The sequence below is a fragment of the Onychomys torridus genome, chromosome 17, assembly GCF_903995425.1.
Source record: "Onychomys torridus chromosome 17, mOncTor1.1, whole genome shotgun sequence".
Taxonomy (NCBI): domain Eukaryota; kingdom Metazoa; phylum Chordata; class Mammalia; order Rodentia; family Cricetidae; genus Onychomys; species Onychomys torridus.
In genome coordinates this window covers 33,115,296-33,137,453 of record NC_050459.1, presented here as the reverse complement: position 1 = coordinate 33,137,453, position 22,158 = coordinate 33,115,296, and the positions used below count along the sequence as shown (strand labels likewise).

The window sequence follows — 22,158 nt, the reverse complement described above, 5'->3', positions numbered from 1 at the left end:
CATTTAGTAGCAGTCAGTCACAGCTTCTGTTGTGACAACACTGATCTGTTAGTTTCACATGAATACTACCAGGGAATAAAGTAAAGTGCCTTTTAAAAAACTGTATAATCTCTGAGTATGACTCATATCAGACCCAGGATATATAGTATGTAAATTTCTTACAACTATCTCACGGAGCTTACATAGTTTTGTTTCATACGTTCTCAAATATAGTATCGACCACATACTTTTTTCTTTCCTACTTCCTTAGGGTACCATTTAGAAGAGGAATGGAACAATGGAGAACGAGGCTCCACATCTGTGATCAAGCAAAGTTGTCGGACCAACGTGACTCTCTGCAGTGAGAGCAAAGTGCTACTACAGTATCTGAGGCTAGGAATGGAGGAGCCTGTGAGATAACAGCAGGGAGGGGGCTTCACTGAGGCCCACACTCTTCCACAGGCAACAGTGATAATCCCAGCAGTTGTGCACGTCAAAACCCTTTCTTTCTCACATGAATCCAAGCCCTTCCAGTCCACACATAAAAGTTAGTGTGGAGGTAAGGGGAGCAGGTGTTACACAGGCACATCTGTTAAGATGGAGGTTCAAGGCAATGCTTTCCTAAACTCTATCATAGTTGTGAGATTAAACAATTCATTACATAGCTCTTATTGTAATTTATATTGGAAGAAATAACATTAATATATAACCATATTAAGCATATGGGCTCATAAAAATGCTCTGCCAATTCCCCAACAACATTTGTTTATTCAAAAGATGTAGCATTTTATTGATGTCACTATGCTTAGGCCAATGTGCTCTGTTCTGGTCTTTTTGTGTTAGTGTAGATAGCATCAGAGGACCATTGAGGCCAGGCTCAACTCTACACTACCTCCAAACATTTCAGTACCTCATGCCTGTAAGTATTCAGAAGTCACTATGGCTCTTTTTTTGTTTTGTTTTGGTTTTCAAGACAGGGTTTCTCTGTGTAGTTTTGGTGCCTGTCCTGGATCTCGCTCTGTAGACCACCCTGGATTCGAACTCACAGAGATCCTCCTGGCTCTGCCTCCCAAGTGCTGGGATTAAAGGCGTGCGCCACCACTGCCCTGCCACTATGGCTCTTTTATACATTCATAATCCTTCAAAGTACAGTAAGAAAAAAAACTAACCCACATTTTTATTTTAAATATTTTAATGAATTAATACTCTTTTGGGGACCCACATACTTTTCATATTTAAATTTAGGTTGTAAAACAAGTTCAGGAATTATACAACAGAATGGGTTGCTGCAAACTCTAGCTGTATTTACTGAATGATAGGACTCTGAAAAGTTCCATGGCAGGAAACCGAGACTCAAGCTTGTCCTGTCTCGACAGCCTTCTCAGGGCAGCAGACATTCCCCATATTCTGCGTGTTTGCATCAACATCCTTCACTTTAAGAGTTAAATTCTGTCTATAATCCTTTGATACAGAAGAGTCCCAACAAAGGACAAAAGTTAACTTGCCTAAACCTAAAATGCTGGCATCCTACAGTGCTGTAAATTATGGGATAGCAACAGAAGAGCAAAGTCCCTGGAAAGGGCAGCTCCTGCCTCTCTTGGAACAGAGATCCCTGTGGTCTCCTAAATGTCAGTAAAAGACATGGAGGGGATTGGAAAGTAATCAAGTATCTGTGCACAAAAGAAGCTTCAGCAGTAGCTCCCCCCATCTGCACCAGCTTTGGGGAAATACCTGAGTCTCATGACATAAAAATACATTGCTGCCAATAAAATCTCTGAAGACTGACCATCTGTGCCGTGAGGATGTGCCAGCACAGACCAGCTGTATCAGAAATGGGGCAGAGCAGCCCTGACAGGGTGATGCCACCTCCTTTGCCTGTGCATGTCACTCACAGAAAGCACTCAAATGCCATTTTGGAAGAAATGTTTTCAAGTTCATTTTGCACACATCAAATAAAGAACAAAAAGTAAACGAAAATCTTAACTTCCTTCATCACAGACCTCTCTTCTTAGGGAAGTCTGTGTTTACAAAAAGTTCTGTTTCCCCCTTGACAAACACAAAACAACAGATATGGCAACATAAACTTACTCCGTCTTTTCCCGACATCCCCTTTGGAAGTCGCTGCTTCATTTAGAAGAACCATCCCCATGGTGATAGCAGCATCTACAGTGGTTGTCAAGGAAACCATAGACAGGTGCGAATAAAATCTGCTATCTTTTTTTCCCTGGGTCTGAATACAATGTTCCAGAACGGATAAAGGACAAATGTGAACAGGTGAATGACAATCAATTCTTTGTATATTACAATTACCAATCTTGGAGTTTGCTTTAATTTTTCAGACTTTCATTAGCATATATGCATTATATAGTTTTTAAATGTTATAAAATTTCATATTTTGCATAAAATATATTCCATGTTTAGTTACCGTGACACACATTATTAGCAATTCTAGAGTAGAATTTACTCACCAGGATTTCTTTTTCATTTTTCTCATTGTTATATCATGTTGTTTATGTATGTAGTTCTTGAATTTTAAATGTATTACTCTGTAGAGTCTTTAGCTCAGGTACCAAGAACAATCATTTATAAGCCTTATACAATCAAGCAAGCATATTATGATACAATCTGACCAATTGAGAAGGACTCTGAGCCAGTCACCTGACGTTTTAAGAATGAAAAACAACTGTGCTATTGATATTTCTATTTGCTGTCAACTTGACTAGGTTTACAATCACCACATAGACCTAGCCCATGGCACACCTGGGAGGCTGTTTTCTGAGGTCTATTGGGAGAGAAGACACACTCTGAATGTGGGCAGCTCCACCCTATGAGCTGGGATCCCAACCAAAATATAAAGGAAGGAAGCGGGTAGAGAGTAGCAGTCACCTCTCTGCTTCCTGACTGCACACACAGTGTGGCCTGCTGCCTCATGTTCCCACTGTCATGCCTTCCTTGCCGTGGTGGACTGTGGCCCCTCCCAAAGGGACTTGATGTAAGCCACTTATGGAGGGCTTTCCTTTCGTTATTTCATACAGCAACAAGAAAAAGGATACTACTCACTGACTTAATGTCTGCTTACAACTGATTAATTTACTCAGACCATACGCTCAAATGCCAGGTGTTAGAAAGACGGGCTCACTCACTTCTCAAAACAATCTTGTCATGCTATCCAAACACTTTTGAGATTATCTACTGCAAAGATTTTACACCTTACCAATTCTGGAAATGCATAGTATGGATCTGTTCAAATGGCTAAAGAATTAAACAATTTAGAGAAAAATAAAGGAATTCTAGCTCAGAATTTTTTCCATTTCCTTAATTATAACTTCCTTGTCTTCATTTCTCCTACTGTGTATGTGAAAATGGAACCATCAAGTAAGTCTCTTGATTCATCCATAAATAGCAAACGCACAAAGGGTACTTCTTGGCTATGTCTATACAGATAAATTGAGGAAGTCAGAGAAAGTTAGGTGGAGTATGCATTCCCACACTGAGTTAGTTTCCACAACAACAGTATTGAAGTTAAAGTTACATTTGTATTTGAGTTAGTGCCAAGACTCATTACCCAACATCTGGATGCTAATATCCAAATCTTCAAGTTATTCTTTTATGTTGCCATGACCTCTCTATATAAATGATTTTCAAACTGTTCCAGTTATTACAGCACTAGAACCTTTTCTGGAAAAAACAAATCTTCGTTAGAGGCTGAACATTATCAGAGATGTACACGCCCCCAGCACTGTGTAGTGCTGTCTGTCCCACCCTACACCATCATACTCCATGTTCCCTCAAGCTTTCAAGGGAGTCTTAGCACAGAGGCATGAGTCTGCTCAAGTTGAATGTCACTGAATTCCTGAGTGTCAGTCCCCTAGATCTTGCTTGGTCATGAGAACTGTTCTGCAGAGTAAATGTGAGAGGAAGCCTACAGACTAACAGTTCATTATTTTTAAAATGTTTTGGACAATCTACTGTATGAGATCCTTACTCTGTTATCACAGAGTGCTAATAATACATAGTGGAAAAATGGATTAAAACCTGTGTCATTTTTATAAAGAGACAAGGATTTCTAGTGTTCGGCTCTGCTATTTGTTGTAATTATTTTTAAAATACTATTGTTACAAATGAATATGACTGATGTTAATCCTTAAGGGATTTTTGCTTCGATTTTAATCTTTTTCTATAACACTCATTTATATTCATATATAAATTATAACTTACTCATTTACATATATTTAATCAAATGATAATTCATATAGACTTGTGAAGAATTTTAACCAAAATAAAATCTTTGTGAATATTAAAAATGTAGCTATAATGTTTAGAATTCTATAGGTAATCAAACAAAAGCCAATATTAATTTCACAATTATATCTGACAAATATCTATCTCAAATCTGTCAATAAAGTGTAGATAAAGTGACAGAAAACTAAGTCTTCAAAATTAAAACCCAGGCAATTTTAATGAACATAAAGCTATATGTAAAGATAGTCTCAGAGTCAAATGATATACAGAGAACACAAATGTCCACTTGTGTTTCAGAGATGTAACCTAGTAGAGTGTATCTTAGTGGTGTAAGGTCATGTACAAACTACAAATGTCCACTTGTGTTTATAAACACACACACACACACACACACACACACACACACACACACAGACTGTAACCTCCGTGGAGGGTATATCTTAGTGGTGTAAGGATGTGCAACCCCAGCACTTGGGAAGCTGAGCAGTAAGACCACAACTCAAAGTAAAAGAACAACAGCACTTGCCTACTAGGTTCAGCCTACTGGGCCCTGGGTTCTGTCTTCCATGTCAGAGAAAAAACACAGGATGTCACTTCGATGAGTTTTCAGTACTGAATACTCAATACTGCACATCTCATCTGAAAAGCTTTTGAATTTCCTTACAAATTGAAGACGCCCTGATAGAAGATTCTAAGATTTCTCAAGAGTATAAAATATTTTATTACTTTGTCTTACTCAAGGCACCAGGCTGTTCCACCACCACACTTTCTCTTACAGATCCGGCTGCAAAGGATTACTCCGTACAGGGCTCTTTACATGTATGCACAGATCTCCTGCACCCAGTCACAGGGCATTCAAGGCTAGGCATGTGTACTTTCCAACTCCTTAGCTGTAACAGTACCGGTAGTCCTGGAGGAAGAAAAGCATTTTCATTTTCCTTACCTCGCATGGGGTAAAGTGGCACTGCTGATATCAGCAAGCTGTAAGGAAGAAGCAGCAGTGCCATGAGTCTGGGCATCTCTGCCATGCTTACTGCTTCTGCCATTTCTCTTCCCAGTTAAACATCTGTATTTGCCAATGGCTATGGCCCCACTTTGTTCTGAATGAACTAGTTGAACAAAGTATTATCCACAGACTCTCTTACTTTATGTCTTTGGCATTTACTTCATCATGCAGAAGTTTTTACTTTTAATGTGGAGAAATTGATGTTTTGCTCATTTTCTTGCTTATGAAATGACTTTCTATCTCTAGGTCTTCAAACATTCCCTGACCTTTTCTTCTCAGAGCTTTAAAAGTCAAGCCACACCACTGTCATGTCACGTACCATCTCATCCTTGCTTTCCTACCACTGCAACCCTAGACCACAATGGACAGAAAAGAAAAGAAAATTCTTTCCTTGAGTATCTTACAGACGTTGCTGCAGGTACTATTACCAGTTTGTAAATAAAATAAATGGAGCTTACAGAGCGTCTGAATAAGTCACTCAGACATGCAAACTGGGAAAACTTAAAGGCAGACACAAAATGATGGAGAGGTTTGGGACAATGGGAAGATGGAGAGAATGGGACCACAGGGAGAAAAGCAAAGAGAGCCAGTACATGACGAATGCTGAACAGAACACTGTTTCCGTAAACACAAAATCGTATTTTACTATCCTAAGGCAGACATAGTAGAGTCTTAGAAACCAATGTGCAGATATTAAATTCCTTCTCAAACACACAGAATATGATCTAGCATTATATGCTCATATTTCACATTGAAATCAAATTCTCAAAATATTCTGTAGACTAGAGTGACAGAGTACTACCAGACAAATTATCTAAGATTTTCTACATAGAGATAATTCCTATTAACCAAGCAAGATGGGACTAGAAACCTAAGGTTTAAAATTCTCAGGTTTCAGGATATTAGAAATTCAGTGCTGAGTGTATATATCAGGAATTACTATCACTCCATAAAGGGATTCCTACGAGTTCCTAGAATTATTTACTATAATCTAAAATCTAAAATACCAGAAGTCTTAGCATACAAGTGACAAGGGCTTTGAAATGTCAAAATAATGAGGCTGAGGGGAAGAATGAGGCATGGACCACAGTGAGCAAGATTATACTGAGATAGCACCAGAGCGTCCGCCAACTCCTGAAGATCGTGACTACATTACAAGCACCCTCCACCTATCCTATAGAGGTTTCCCTGGATTGTAGAGCCTATTGAGCCATGTGTGACCAGCCACTCAACAACTTGGGTTATTATTCCCCAACCTAATTTTATTGATTTATATATGTTCTTTGACAACATCATACATGTACATTATACATTGTTTACTCTCACCCCACCCTCTCTTATTCCTTACATGTTTCCAACGTGCACATCTTTCTGTTTTGTTTTATAACCCACTGGATCATCTGTGACCACAGGTTTGGAACACAGTGGGCACACAAGTGAAGACAACAACAGTCTATCTCCAAAAACCCGTCTGTAGCCAATAGTTCACCAGGAAGAGAGAAACTCATGAGCCCCTCCCTAATCCATAACTGACTCCAACTTACTTCTTAACAAAATCAATGTCCTTGGACACCATTCAAAACCCCTTTTCTGGGCATCACAATACATAGTTCCTAGCTGACATCCTCAATTGACTTTGAGTAAAGTCTTTGCTTTTCTCCTCACATTGGATTTGTTTCAACGTGCCTTTATGTTGCCAAAATAAAAATACTTAAGGATAACTTGTAATATTGAGATACTAAAAACAGAAAGTCACTTATAATGTTCAATGCATTTATATGTGGAAAACTAGTCATATAAAATAAAGTGACAGAAGTTATTACTAATAAAGCATAATTTTCTCATGCTAAATGAAAATAAAATATTATAAATACCTAACTTCATCTCTTTCCATTCAAATTCAGAGAGATGATGAGGAAGAGAAACGTAATTTAAAACAGATAATCACATCTACTCTTGGGGCAGTAAAGTTGTAGGTCTTTGTTTTCTTTACTGACTACAGGTTTTCTGCAAGGTATAAGGCCTAAAGATGTAACTACTATTGGCTATGTATCCCACATAATGTCTGTTGCTACTACTCATCTAGCTGTTGTAATTAAAAATATGGTTACAAAAGTGTGACTGTGGGCCAAAACAGCCTCATTCAAAGAAGGAGCAGGTAGGGTAGATTTTGCCTACATTCGTCCTAGTGTGACACCAGAACAATCACATAGACTAGGAATTTAGGACAACTCTTTTTACTTGAAATTCAAGTGCCTGTTTTCGTAAACCCCTGTGCATACAACACTAAGGGAGCGAGGTTAACCCGGAGGGATGACTGACAGCAGGTTGTGTATAAGCCAAAGGTAAACTACAGTGCCAGCAGTCAGGTCACAAGGAGGGACAGCTTCCTCCTTGGATTTCTGTGAAGGCTAATCTTCTGGGCTTTTAGTAGAACAGAGCAGCCAGACTTTAGAATTTGCTGGTAATAATGAAGACATATGGATTAAAGGACAGTATCTATAAACCTCAAAGAGCTCCATCCTCTCTACCAGAACACTTCATGAAGAATAAGGTAGCTCTCACTCTTTATCAGAGAAGCTTCTCTATGTGCAGGTGGAGACCATTACAGAAAACAATTCCTACACAACACCACAGCTCTCATCATAAAGGGAATTAAAGAAAGTTTACTATGGAAACATTTTCTGAGTGACTAAGGTCTGGGAACACAGATCCCAAATTCTCTGTTCCAATGTGGAAGAAGTTTCACAGTTTTACAGAACAAAGGAAGTCATAGTAAGGCAAGTCAAAGCTAAATAGTGGGTACAGCAGACTGACACAGCAAGATGGCTGGGATGAAGATGCTACTCGATGACATTCTTAGCTTTTTGGTGGTTGAAGTTAGTGTTCTGCTCAGCTAACAGATTCCAAACCTTTTTTATTTATTAGTTACAAGATGTTCAAGGGCAAGGAATAGTTATGCAGGATTAGAACTAGCCCAAGATAAGGTGATGCCTCTGGACATGGAATACTCCAGTCTCTCCAGAGCACTGTAGTTCTAATCAACCAATCAGCTCTGCCGACACAGTTTCTTTCCAGGAGTTCTCAGACAACCACAGCTGGTCAAAAAGCAGAGAACAAAGTGACTGTGGGAGAACATCCACAACAGTACTCCTGCACCTAGGGCTCAAGGAACAGCACAGAAGAAGTGCTGGAAAGGCTGTTCAGAGCCAGAGGACCAGGAAGTCTGCTGAGACTCTGTCTCCTAGACACGCCAGGGAGTCTGCACTCACGACACCTCAACAGCATGGCTGCCATAAAAGACCTACAATGTCCACCAACAGACATGCTAACATGGAAGAGGGACTCTCACAGGGCCCCGAACCTAGACAAACAACTACAGACAGCTAAGGACAGTCAAGAGACAGAGAATCAGTCTTCTGCAGGGATGAGCTCCTAATTGTGTTATCTAGCACTAAGCAACACTACAAGGCCAAACAGACCCGCGCGTAGACACACACACACACACACACACACACACACACACACACACTCAGGCATGCATGCATGCATGCATGTGTGTGCACACATACACAGACAGCAAGTATCTAGTGAGTACTTTCATGCTCCCTCCCCAGCCTGTAGAGAAATCCTTTTTACACCCCAAAGTCCAACGGAAGTTAGTTCACCTTCTCTAGGCTGGCTGTTGCTGCTCCTGCTGCTGTTGTCACTTGGAGTGATCGCAGCACATGCAACACTGCATTATATTGTAAGACATTCTAGCTGTGAACAGTGAAAATTTCACAGCTATTTCAGTTGATGAAGACAGAACTGAGTAAGAACTAAGCTAGAATAAATTTTTCTAGGAGGAATGTAATAAGCATATGTTAGGTATTCTGTGTGTTTCAGATTTACACCCAATAAAATACCCTTATGCTGTTTAGTACTTTTCATATAACTTTTCTACAAAACACTGCAGAACTGGTTTCCCTCTCCCATTCCTACACATCAACAAAGCACTAGTGATAGGAAGAACCGTGCAGCGCCAGTCAATATGAATCTCTAACAAACGACACTAGACTCAGTCTACTTTCTCTAGGCATTTAACCAAGCTTCATATAAAACAATGATGGGTTTTCTATAAAAGAAAGACCTTCATACAAATTACTGTAAAATATGCTAAGTCAAAAAATATCAGTAGACTATTATTGGGAGAAATTCAAATAAGGAAAATTTCAAAATGGCTTTCAAACTTCACTAGTAACAAGTGTAAGCTAACATTTAAGGTAGTACACTCCCCTCTCCCCACTTTTTAACAGTTTTCTATGAAGTAGGAATACATGGGACTAAGAAAGAAAGAACTGCTATGAGAATAAAGGGAACAGAGACTTTTGTTTTATGTATAATTAATAAATCCATATGGAAGATGTCACACTGCTTGTGAAATATCTTTCTATTCTAAATCTCAGGGTGATGCCAATGAAGCAGGCAATGAAACCTTGGAGAATTCCTGGATATGGTGAAGGAAGATCTGGTAGCTTCTCAGCTAGGTATTCCTCAGTGTCGAGAGACTTGCTACTTAAATGAAAGCATGCTGTAAATATGCTGGACCACAGAGGGAAGAAACCAAGAAAGGAAGAAAGTACAATCTGTAAATAAACAATTACCAATAATCAGTACCTGGGACCTCCTTCCACTTCCTTCAAGCTGCATGCCTTGTATTTCATGAATATGTGGAACTAGTTAAAATAAAAACTTACAGTAAATATCTCATTGCTCTTATTTTTTAATGAAGAGTTGGTCCTATCAACATACAACTATTTTACTTTCTCTCCTAAAGCCATTCTGATAAACAGCAAATTTTTTTTTGCTTTTGAAATTATACATTACTAAGTCAATGAATGCAGGAGGCTGAAATTACATGCAATTCAAAGTATGGATCCAACTGTGTCATCAACAAAGAGGATAACAAGACACAAACTGATATAGAAGATGGTCAACATGGTTTGGTGAATTTCAGAAACACAGCATTTCACTTCCCTGGAATAATAAACTAGACATTTAAAAACTCTTTTTGAACCTCTTCTCAAGGCTCAGGCCTATAAAGAGTATCTTTTTTTAAAACTAACCTGTAAGTGAACAATTGGAAGCATCCCATCTCACCCTAGAAGAATGAAATTATCTCAGCATTTTCCAGTACATATTTTATGACTATAATGATACCAAGGGCTGTATTTTCCTGATAATCTATACCTTTGTCATTTAGACCAATAAAATCATCTCTTATTTCAATTTGTGACTAGTGAAATTCTAAAGGGAAAAATATAATAGAGATTAAACTAGTGGTTTTTTGAATCCTATGCTTTATGTGTGCTATTTCATCTAGCCCACACAGAAGAAAGTAGTATACTTTTGTCCTACTATCAGACACACATTTTGCTCTTTTAGTAAGCTCCCATTAGAGAAAAATTATTTACACACACACACACACACACACACACACACACACACACACACACAGAGAGAGAGAGAGAGAGAGAGAGAGAGAGAGAGAGAGAGAGAGAGAGCCCAACACCTAGGCAGAGATCAGAGATAATCAATGAAGAGTAAATTCAATACTTAGAATTTTAATAACCAGTAAGAAAGAGAAATTTATAATCTACAAATGATTCAGCATAACAGAAAATATAGGAAGTAATTACATGGAATTAGAAAAGTTAGTTTTAAGGTTAATATATTTTAAAAGCCTTGATATTTACTGCCACAATAATAGCAATCTGTTAGCATGCATCTCTTCTTTACCTTTTCCAGAACCTCATATTTTAAAGGATACTCAGTACCAGAATGATGTGTGATTCTGCCACAAACTGGGCCTGGCTGCTCCCATGGATATAGCTCTGTAAATGAAGAAAATAAAAGGTCACAAATGGGGAAAAGTAATTGGTTCACAGTTGTGTGAGGAATATAACCCATACAGTCATCTACCAATTAAGCTCCTGCTTATAATTCTTTTGAATAACTTTTAGTTAACTGGGAATAGATTATAGAGTTTAGATGATGTTACTATAAATGTAGAAAACAACTGGATAGCAAGTCATCTCACACGTATAAACTTTACTTCTTAATAACATTACACACACACCAACACATGAAGCAGTGACTCTAGCAGAGTTCCCTGTAAAGACAATGGACAGAGTATTGTAACAAGCAAGCAGATGTAGCATGAATCTTCAAAGTTCTTATTAATACAATCAAACCCAGGGCCAGGTATTAGGGTGAATGCTGGAAGATCAGAGAAGCAGAACAAGCCACAGCCATCTCACCTCGCCAGTTCCTCAGCTGATCCTGTTTCCTCAGCCTGGAAGACTCTGAATCCTCACTCAAATGGGTCTCAGCTGAACTGCTGCTATAAGCCTAAAAGCTTAACCCCTCTAGTTCCTGGTCTTCACATCTTAAATACCTTTCTGCACTCTTGCTAGTGCCCCCAAACAGTTCCCTTTTCTGGGTAGTTGCTTTAAATAATAGTCCTTGCCTTGTTTTTTCATGTTGGAGAAAAAAAAATACAGCATCTTGTAATACAAATTAGCATTCTAATTTTTTATATTATATACAGCACACAATTACGTTATTTGAGTTCCAAAAGGTCCTGCAATTTCTTGTGTTCCATTTTGTTTTGTGACAACAAACAGCAGTATTCTGTGTGTTTTAATGAGAAGCACACTTAACAAGGGACCAGATTATTCCTTCCTGGTGCTATCCTTGGATAAGTTACAAAATAAATTCCGTATTGTCTTACCAGTAACATCAGGAACTCTCGTAAGATACCACCTAGGTCTTTTGAAGTACAGCCTACATTTTTCATCAGTGTTGTTTTTGGTGCTTTATTCTAATTTTTCCAGTATTTTATTTTTTACTGTTACTGTATGTGTGTGTGTGTGTGTGTGTGTGTGTGTGTGTGTGTGTGTACGTGTGCGCGCGCACAATGTGTTGGGGAGGGACCACATGTCAGGGCACACCTGTGCAAACCAGAGGACAACTCTGTGGCGTCAGTCCTCTTTCCCATCTTTGCCTGGAGTCTGGGATTCAAACTCAGCTAACTAGGCACGCTCTGCAAAAGCTCTTACTTGCTGAGCCATCGGTCCACCCGGATCTTCAAGTAGTCTATTTTTTGAAATTCTTCTCTTATACATTACATCCCCACTTCCGTTTCCTGTCCCTCCACTCTTCTCAGTCTCCCCCTCCTGCCCTCTCCTACACATCCCCCCATTTCCCTCCAGAAAAGAGCAGTATCTCCTGATCTAAATCATCTGTTTCTACCTCTCATTCTAAGTACTTCACAACAAACTGCCTCATTTGTAGACGGGTTGTTGTGTTCAGATGTATTCTTTAAGCACTGGTTCAGGAATGTCCTAATATTAGTCACTTCTAATTCATTCATAAGATGACCTCTAAAATTCTGTCATTTATATTCTTTTCTGACTCTATTTAATATTCTTTCATGGAAGCTACTATAACTTTGACAAACATAATCTACCTGCTAATCATATAAGACTAATCCTCACAAATACATGACACTGGCAAAATTATTTCAAAAACAAAACAAAACAAAACTACCATCCAAATAAATACTACGAATTGTAGTTGACATCAAGTCTGACTAGAGCTAAGACTCAAAGAACCAACCAAGAGTAAGGTTTTATTCTTTTATTAATTTAATCATAAAGATAATAAGAATTATATCCGTAATAGTATAGTAATAGCTACAATTTATGGACGATTCATTCTGACGGAGGCATTTAAGAAGTCTACCTGAAGCTTGCAGCCCTATAATGTACCATGATTTATTATAGCCATTTTATACATTTTACAGAAATCTCCAGGTTTTCACAAGCTTTGGGAGTTGAACTTTTGTCTTTGTGATTCAAAACTTGGGCTTTTATTCTACTGCAGTACAACATTTGCTGAATGTGTGATAAGATGTATAATTTCCTACTTTAATCTTTTAACAACCAAATAAAATAGTTATTATGTGTCATCTCCCTATGATAAAATGGAACTTAGAAATTTAATTCTTTGCTCAACATTGCACAATTAGTAATTATCTTCATTATATCAACGAAGTTTAATTTTTTTTAAATTAATCCTTACTTGGCAATCAGATAAGCAATTGTTGAACCATAAAGAAATTAAAGTCAGTATTTATATAACTGCCTAAAATAACTCAATATATCAGTTTAGTACAATATGCCCCAACTTATGTAACAATTGCAAGGCACCATGTCTATTTTAGAGTAAAATGAGGAGAAATTCAGGCATTTTTTTTTTTTTAAGTGAGAGATTTCAAAACTCTCCTGCTTCTTCTAAGCAACAGAATCTTCTCCAATAAAGTTTCTGTTAGGGAACTGAGGAGTTCCCACTGAGGAGAAATGACCCCATGGTCATTTCTCAAACTTACATCACGTATCCACTCTCCATCCGATAACCCTGTCCCCTCTAGTGACTGTCTCCACTCATTTCTAGGTTGCCACTCTTGATTCTGCTCCTCCACTGGATCCTCTTCCTTGAAAATTATGGCAGCCCCCACTTTCCAGTACTCAGTTACATCCAAACTCTGGGTATCTAGAGATCCATAGGCTTAGACCCTGCTTTCTAGTACTCAGTTACCTCCAAACTCTGGGTATCTCAGAGATGCATAGGCTTGGCCCCTGCTTTCCAGAACTCAGTTACCTCCAAACTCTGGGTGTCTAGAGATACATAGGCTTGGGCCCCTGCTTTCCAGTACTCAGTTACTTCCTAACTCTAGATGTCTCAGAGATCCAGAGGCTTGGGCCTCTCTTCTGTACTCCCAAGGCATTTTTACTCAACCTTAGTACTTCAGTTATTAAATCTGTACACATGGTGGTCACATTTGCTTGCAGACCAATAAGATATGTCCACTTCTACCAATTGCCATTAATAGATCCCACTTGGAGATCTGAAACTTACAGAGGACTGAACAAACTTTTGTTGCACTTTCCTTTCTACTACAGAATTTGAAATTTCTCTTATCTCAGGAATAGCAACTTGACTTATCCAGTTGTTTAGGCTAAACGTTGAAATTATCTTTGCATCCTTCCCCCGACTCCTCTTCTCTCTTCCCATACATCCCACCATTCAGAAAATACCATGGGCTCTGCTTTTAATGTCATTCCCAATTCAGCATTGTCAGAACTTACAGAGGAACCAGCAAAGGTGCCTACAGAAAAGAGCCTGAGCTTTACTGTCAGCTTACTGCAAGGACACCTTCATTTCTTTGCTGTACCCCATCAGTCTAGTTGCCAGTCAAATTAATCCTGTTTAACGCATGCCAGATCCTATCATTACCTTGCTTAGAATCCTTCAATGCTTTCCAAAATGTGTGCAGGAAATCTTACCACAGAATGCACTGTTTCCAGTCACAATACAATGACTTGTGTATTTAACTCCAATTTGTATGCACAACTGTGATGGAAGGATGGATGGATGGATGGATGGATGGATGGAAGGATGGAAGGATGGAAGAAAGGATGGATGGATGGAAGGAAGGAAGGAAGGAAGGAAGGAAGGAAGGAAGGAAGGAAGGAAGGAAATACCAAACAGGTATACTTGGGCATTAGAGTTATGGATTCATAACGGATGGATATGTAGCATCTGAGGCCTTCAGAGAATGTTCTGAACCTGAAACTATCTATGTACCTTACCATAAACATGTCAACTAAACTCAATTATCTCAACTTTAGGAAGAGAAAAGGAGAATGAATATTCCTTAATAGGTTAAATATAAGAATAATAAATACAAGGATGTTCTATTAAGTTATTAATATAGTACCTATCTCTTTAGAGCAAATAAAAAAATCAAGACTGCACCACAAATAGCTAATTTACAAACAATAAAGAACTATGTTGAAGTACTTACAACTGACAAATTCATTGTATGAATTCATGTGAAAGTAGTGGGTTGAATTGATAATATTAAAAGGTGATAAAAGTATCACTACAGGCTTTCACTTTTGTTGTCTTGTTGTTGTTGTTGTTAAAGAAGGAGTGATTATGTAGCCCAGGTTGGCCTTGAATTCCTGGCAAGTGTTAAGATTATAGACCTAAGACAAAATGTCTGCCTGGCTTTCTTATTCTTTTGTTTTTCCGAGACAGGGTTTCTTTGTGTAATATCCTTGGGTTGTTTTTATTCTTCAAAATTACTCTGAGGCCAGAAACAACATAAAACTCTAGGATTTAATTAACTACCATTAATTTGATTTTTACTGAGCAATTAATGATCATCAGGCATTGATTTCAGCTCTTAATTCACACATTCAACTCCAAGAACATGGCTAGTAAAGTCCAACAGCGAGAGTACAGGCATCCACTGAAAACCACAAGGCAAACAAGGGAACAGTACAGACAAATATGAATTCTACCACTCTCTCTAGAAACTCCAACTCATGTCCTTTGTTCATAGATGTCTTTTGTTATGCTTCAATTATGACTAAACTAAGACACACAGATTTAAACTGGCTCTAAAGATTTGTATTTAACTGGTGCATGCACTTTCAAACTCTTCGAAAAAAAATCAATCATGATTCGTTTGAAACTAAAGCAAGATATCCATTTACATAGTTTTCCTCATTTTGAAGAGAGAAGTATCAAAAGCTAATGGTAATTTACTCCAAAATGTATAGTTAATTTATGTTTATAATGGTACGGAATGTGAAAGTCAGTTGAAGAAAAAAACTGTACTATCTTTGCCATTACACATATCCATTTTACCAGACAGACATTTGCCAAAACAATAGAAATGTTGCTCACTTACTGAGTGTACTGAATACTTCACAGAACATGTAACATAAAATTGAAAGAACAGTTCATACAGATCATCCACCATAGTCATATTATAGTGGTCCTACTCTTATTTAGAATAAAAATTCATCAGCATTAAGTTTGCACAGCAAAACATAAAAAGACATGGGATTATACTATTTTCTTATTTTGAAATTAGTTTTTCTATTTTAGTCATAGGATGCAAATGGAAACTATTGTCCACTGGCTTATGTATATTATTAGACATAAAAAAGCAGACTATGTCTTGGTTTAACTCTTTTTTACCATGGAAAAACACATCCTTTTAAGTTTACTCAAGCCTCCTATATGAAGTTGATATCACCTGTGAAATAAAAGGTAAGAATTTAACTACTGTCTTAGGAACCTAAACAGAATATGCTTTAGTTAAAAAGGTTTTGGAAAATGTTGAGTATTACCCTTAAGAAGAATGCCAAAAACTATATGGAAAAAAAATACAGGCCAACATCTATTTCTATTCCTAAATTCTTTAGTAGAAAAAAATTCTGTTTAATCCAATATCTAGATATATGATTTTTATTTTCTTCATTTGTATACATGTGCTTAATTTTTAAAGACACATTTAAAATATCAATGTTACATAAAATCCACATGGCTATAATCCTAGTACTTAGGAGGCTGATACAGGAGACAGTTTGAGGCTAATCTGGGTTACACAATTTCAAAAAACAAACCAAAGCCTAAATGATAGAAATAATTCAACAATATTAGGTTATTCAAGTTACAGTTTGTCTTATTTCCAAGTTAAAAAAATCCTAGACTATCTTTGCCATGCCCCTCCCCCCTTTGACTTTTTGAGATAGGGCCTCACACAGCCTAAGGTAGCCAGCCTCAAACTCACTTCACAATGTAGAGATGATGACTTTGAACTCATGACCCTCTTGCTTCAATCCCAAGTGCCGGGATTATAGGCATGTACTTCTGTGCCTGGCTTAATCATTTCTTTTCTTCAAAAGCAGCTGATGGCCAAGGACCCCAGAGCTTGTCAAACACTGGAAGCACTGCTCTTTTTCTTTTCTGCTCTACACGAATTCTTCCTGTGTCATATTACATAATCTTCCGTCTACCATGATATAGAAGTTCCTTCCTCCTCTTTGGATGCATCATGAAAAGTACTCCAGTGAATCCCTGTAGCCTGTTACAAATGCTTATTTATTATTTTACCATACAAGGGGATCTTGGACTCAAATCTAGACTTGAAATCTAAGAAAATCTATCAGCTACCTAGCATGTGATTTAATTTCTTTTTCAGTATTGAAATTATTACAATAGTCAGAAAGACAGAGAGAGAGAGAGAGAGAGAGAGAGAGAGACAGAGACAGAGACAGAGACAGAGAGAGAGACAGAGAGAGAAACATATCCAATAGACTTCTGTATTTTCTGTGAATTCAATTCAAAGATGTCAGCTCTAGTTGCATGGATGTGGAAAAAAAGGTTGGCTTCTAATATTTAAAATTTGGAATTTAAATTCATTGAATTTAATCTTCTGATATTTAAAATATTTGAAATTCATTTTGGTTGCTGGGGATTTTCTACTAGGAGTGCCAGAGCCTTGCTGACGGACCCCACAGCCTATAGAAAATGAGAGGTTTTTCTTTGTATGACAGAATTAGGCTTATGATGTGCCTCAGTGTGCTCAGAAAGCCCAAACAAACACAAACACACAAACCAACCACCATGAACTGGGGGCTCGGGGATGGGGCAGAACCACAGGGGCTGGAGAAGGAAAAGTCCAAGATCAAAGTACCAGGGGGACTAGTATGCAAGAGGCAATTCTCTTGCCTTGGTTTCGAGAGAGCCATCTTCTCACTGTACACTCACACGAACTCCTTGGTGAACTGTTGTGTGTGTGTGTGTGGGGGGGAGCTTCTCCTTTCTGCTCACAGAGCCACCAAACCTGTAAGATGAAGGTCCTCTCTTTATGACCTTCTCACCTCTACTTCCTGAAAACACGACTTCTAAATATTGTCAACTGACTGTTGTTCATATATCAACATAGGAACCCATGCAAAGGGCACCATTTAGAGCACGGTACCTCCTGGTTCCATGGGAATACACCATTCCTAACACCATCCAAGAGAGATGCAGGATGACTCGCTGGTCTTCAGATTCTTTTGTGTGCCAAGTTATTCAGAATATATAAAATAAATAATACAATTTCCTTTTCGGTTTCCCAGAATAATAGAGGTCAAGAATGGATACTTTTGTTCTGTAAAGACTGGACAGACAACTGATTGCACTTAGTGTTAGCACTTTTAAAAACTTTAAAGGTAGCCTAAGAATGAATGTCTCACTGTGTCTAACTATAATCCTGCCTAAGGCAGAACCAACTGAGCCTTTGGTAAAAAGCATGTAAACATAAAGCAAGTTTGAAAGAAGAAAGAGAGGAAGAAGACAGACAGGATGGTATGCAAGCAGGAAGGGTGGAGGACACATCCTGGGTCACTAAGATCACTATGCAAAATATGCCAAAATCCCTCACTGGTATTCTAATAAAAGGTTCCTTTATCTTGTATAGCTACACATTTCCAGCTCTATCCTTGGAACCTTCTTTGTATTCCTCAAATGATATCAACTTCTTTAGGCAGGATTAATTTTTACTAGGGAGCTACATTGCAGAGCAGATGAGCTGGAGATAATAAAATGGCTAGGTCAAGTCCTTCTGGGTTCATTTAAAAGAAGAGGGACAAATAGGTATTATCTACCTTCAGTGTTTGATTTCCCTAGAGGTTGTTCATACCCTGTGCTCGAACTTTCTATGCATTTCATTAAATAATGGGCCCGAGCTAAAAGTGATATAAACTATGAAATCAAAGTTCATGAAAACTGTGATAAACTTCAATTATTTGTCACTAGAAGTACTTTGTAACTGTCAACTGTTAGTAATAATCTCAAATCTAATGTTACATGAACATTTGCAGGCACTTTTTATTACTCTTCAGAGCTAAATGACCACAGCACATAACCTGGCTCAGGCATACTCCCAAAGGTTTCCTTAATTGCAACATCCCCCTTGATGACTAAAAAGGCTGATCATTTATCCTATGCAAGTATTTCTCAAAAGAAGTCTCAAGTTGTGTATGCATGAAATTGATCTGAGATACTTTCTAAAAAAAATATACTATGGGTTTTTATAAGCAGGGTAGAGCATGTAAGAAATAGTGAGCCAGAGTTAGCATTTCATTATGTTGGAGGCTTTCTGGAAATGGGCAATGCCTTAATCACGTATTTTACAAAGGTTAGAAGCTCAGAAGAAACATTTTACTAGTATGTTCTTTAACACATTGAATGGACTGTCATGGCAAATGTAGGAATTTGGAGTGATGGTGGAAAACTGAACAGAATCAACAGGAGGAAACTACCTGACATAAATCAGAGAGGCAATATTGCCTTAGTTAGGATTTCTATTGCTGCAATGAAACACCATGACCAAAAAGAAAGTCGGGGGAAAAAGATTATTTATATTACACTTTGATTTCACTGTTTATCATCAAAACAAGTCAGGACAGGAGCTCAAACAGGGCAGGAACCTGGAGGCAGGAGCTGATGCAGAGGCCATGGAGGGGTGCTGCTCACTGGCTTGCTCCCCAGGGCTTGCTCAGTCTGCTTTCTTATAAAACTGAGGACCACCAGCCCAGGGATGATACCACCCACAATGGGCTGGGTCCACATCAATCACTAATTAAGAAAATGCCCAATAGGTTTTCTACAGCTGGATCTTATAGAGGCATCTTCTCAATTGAGGTTCCCTACTTTCAGATGACACTAGCTTGTACTAATTTGACACAAAACTATCTAGCAGAAACATCAACCAATAAATCTCTAAGAATTCTGATTTCAATAATCATGTTTAGTTTCAGATTTTCTAGCATAGTATAAGAGACAGAGTGGTAATGGCAGGGAGTCAGAAAGCAAGTCCACTACGGACTGTGAATCCAAAGGTACACTAGGCACTCTTAACAGAAGATTTAAGAAATCCAGTGTCTGCTTAGCTGTTGCCCTAGGTCAGGCAGGATCTAATTCTGGCCCATCTATGGAAATGTGTTGGACTAAATAGGGAAGTGAAGAACTTTCACTAGCCACACAGGTACTGTGAGTAAGAGAAAAGCAAGATCCAACAACAAATAAACAGTACTGGAGAGATTCTAAGCAGAGTAAGCTCAAAAAGCCAGAACTTGTCTCTCCCGAGACAGTCAGTCACGAAAGACAGGCAGGGCTAGAAATGTCCAGGGAGAACAGAAAATCCCGAGCTAAAGGGCCAAGGGCAGCTGGAGGAAGGAGCTGTCTCTGAAGAGCCGTTTGTCCCTTTTGAACAAAGTAGGAGCCACAGCCCTGTGAAGACCTTCTAGTCTGCAGACAAAGAGACAAGAGAAGGAAGGTTCATCAGAGGAAGAAGGCTTCAACTGCAAAGCACAAGCTGAAAGGCTGCTCTCTCTGAGTCACCTTCCAAAGAGTTTGAACAAAGAACTTTGTTGGGGACATTGTTCTATACGTACAGATTTCATTTTAGTCAGTAACAAAAGAAAATTTGAAAAGTATTACATTCTTACTTTCATAGAAATTTCTTTCTTTACTATTATAATAAAAAAAATCAAATAAAAAATGGCTTGTTATATTCCTTTGCATTTCAACACCTAACTGAATAGCTAACAGTGAAATACTGTGAGTATGTAATCAATAACGTAAATGATTTTATAGCTTTGTCACATCAGGGATTCATGACAAGGGTAATTAATTAAACTTTGAATTTGAATAACCTTTTTATCATGGAAAATAAACAACTATGGGAATTTCTGTTTGTTTTTCCTTCCATCCCAGGAAAGCAAGTGTCTAGCCAGCAATCTACCACTGAACCAAATCTCTAACCTTTGATCTCCCTTTTATGGAACTGTGAGTAAGTAAGGCCAGATTCTCAGTCCTCACCTCACAGTGTTCTGATAATTCTCTCTCTATGGGCAGTCATATGTATAATGAATAATGCCTGGGTGGTCAGGCAAGTTTTTCCTTAATAGTAATCATTTATAGTAACTGGTAGACAGCTCATGAATCATTACTTTGATTTACTTTTGTATTTACTGTTGGCCACTGCCTCACTGATTGCAACTTATGCCCAGTGTTTGTCCAATTACACTAGGCTGGACTATCTGCTGTCGTACATCTCCTATTTACAGTACTTCAGGTTATACTCTTGAGAGTTCTTATATATGGTCTTAAGAACAATGCTCCTATATTTTACACAAAGTCAACTGCTCCTGAGATCCAGGGTCATCCGTTTTCTCCACCTAGCCAGGACTACTACATTCTGGTTAACCAGTATGTGAAGATACCGCCTCTAAATATTGACTGTAGATTTGACCCTGACATTGTATGTGAAGTACAATGTGACAGCACGGTAAATGAAACCTGCTTAAGAAATGAAAATGACACCAATAAGGATTCAGATAGTAGACATATAACACAGTTGACAATGCCACAGCTTTGCAGGTCTCCAGACTAGATGTGCCTAATAATGAATGTTACTGGTTGAGCCTGCTAACCTGCCAAATGAAACCTTGCAGTACTGGCATGGTTTTCTGTTTTTAAGGCTATTTAAGTGTTAAATATTAACAACACCAATCTTTGTTTTTTCCTAGTACACCATCAATAAGAATCCACATGTATGAGGAGTACTCTATATGCAACATGTGTAAGAGTATGAAATATAAGTTCTGCTTCTCCCCTAAAGCTATAGCAGTGAATACAGTAATTATCTTCAAGAAGAGTTCCATAGGCTCATTATTAAAGGGATTGTGATTCTATACCACACAGTATGAAATAGGCATGTTCTACAACTAACCTAGTTTTCTCACCTGTAAAATAGGGATAAAAGACTTTCTCATTCATATGATCAGAATGCTATTGCCAAGACTATTGGCTATTTATTTATGGGAGGGAATGTAGAGAAAGTAAGTTGGGGCCCGCTAGAAACCTCACCCAAATAACTAGTATTTGTGGTGCTAGAAGGAATTTTGTATGTTACTAGAGGAGAAAAATAATCATCAGTATTACCCAGTTACAGATCCTGGACTTAAAAAAGA

General features: G+C 38.1%; 1 protein-coding gene across 2 annotated transcripts in view; it reads right to left on the bottom strand.

Moving 5' to 3' along the window:
- Positions 1–22,158, bottom strand: part of Tusc3 (tumor suppressor candidate 3) — a 168,454-nt gene that overhangs the window by 11,321 nt on the left and 134,975 nt on the right. For both annotated transcript variants that reach the window (XM_036166563.1, XM_036166562.1), the window contains exons 7-8: positions 11,040–11,103; positions 2,068–2,142 (exon numbers count right to left, since the gene is read on the bottom strand). In XM_036166563.1, coding sequence (XP_036022456.1) covers positions 2,068–2,142; positions 11,040–11,103 — 139 coding nt within the window. The remainder of the gene's footprint in view (positions 1–2,067; positions 2,143–11,039; positions 11,104–22,158) is intronic.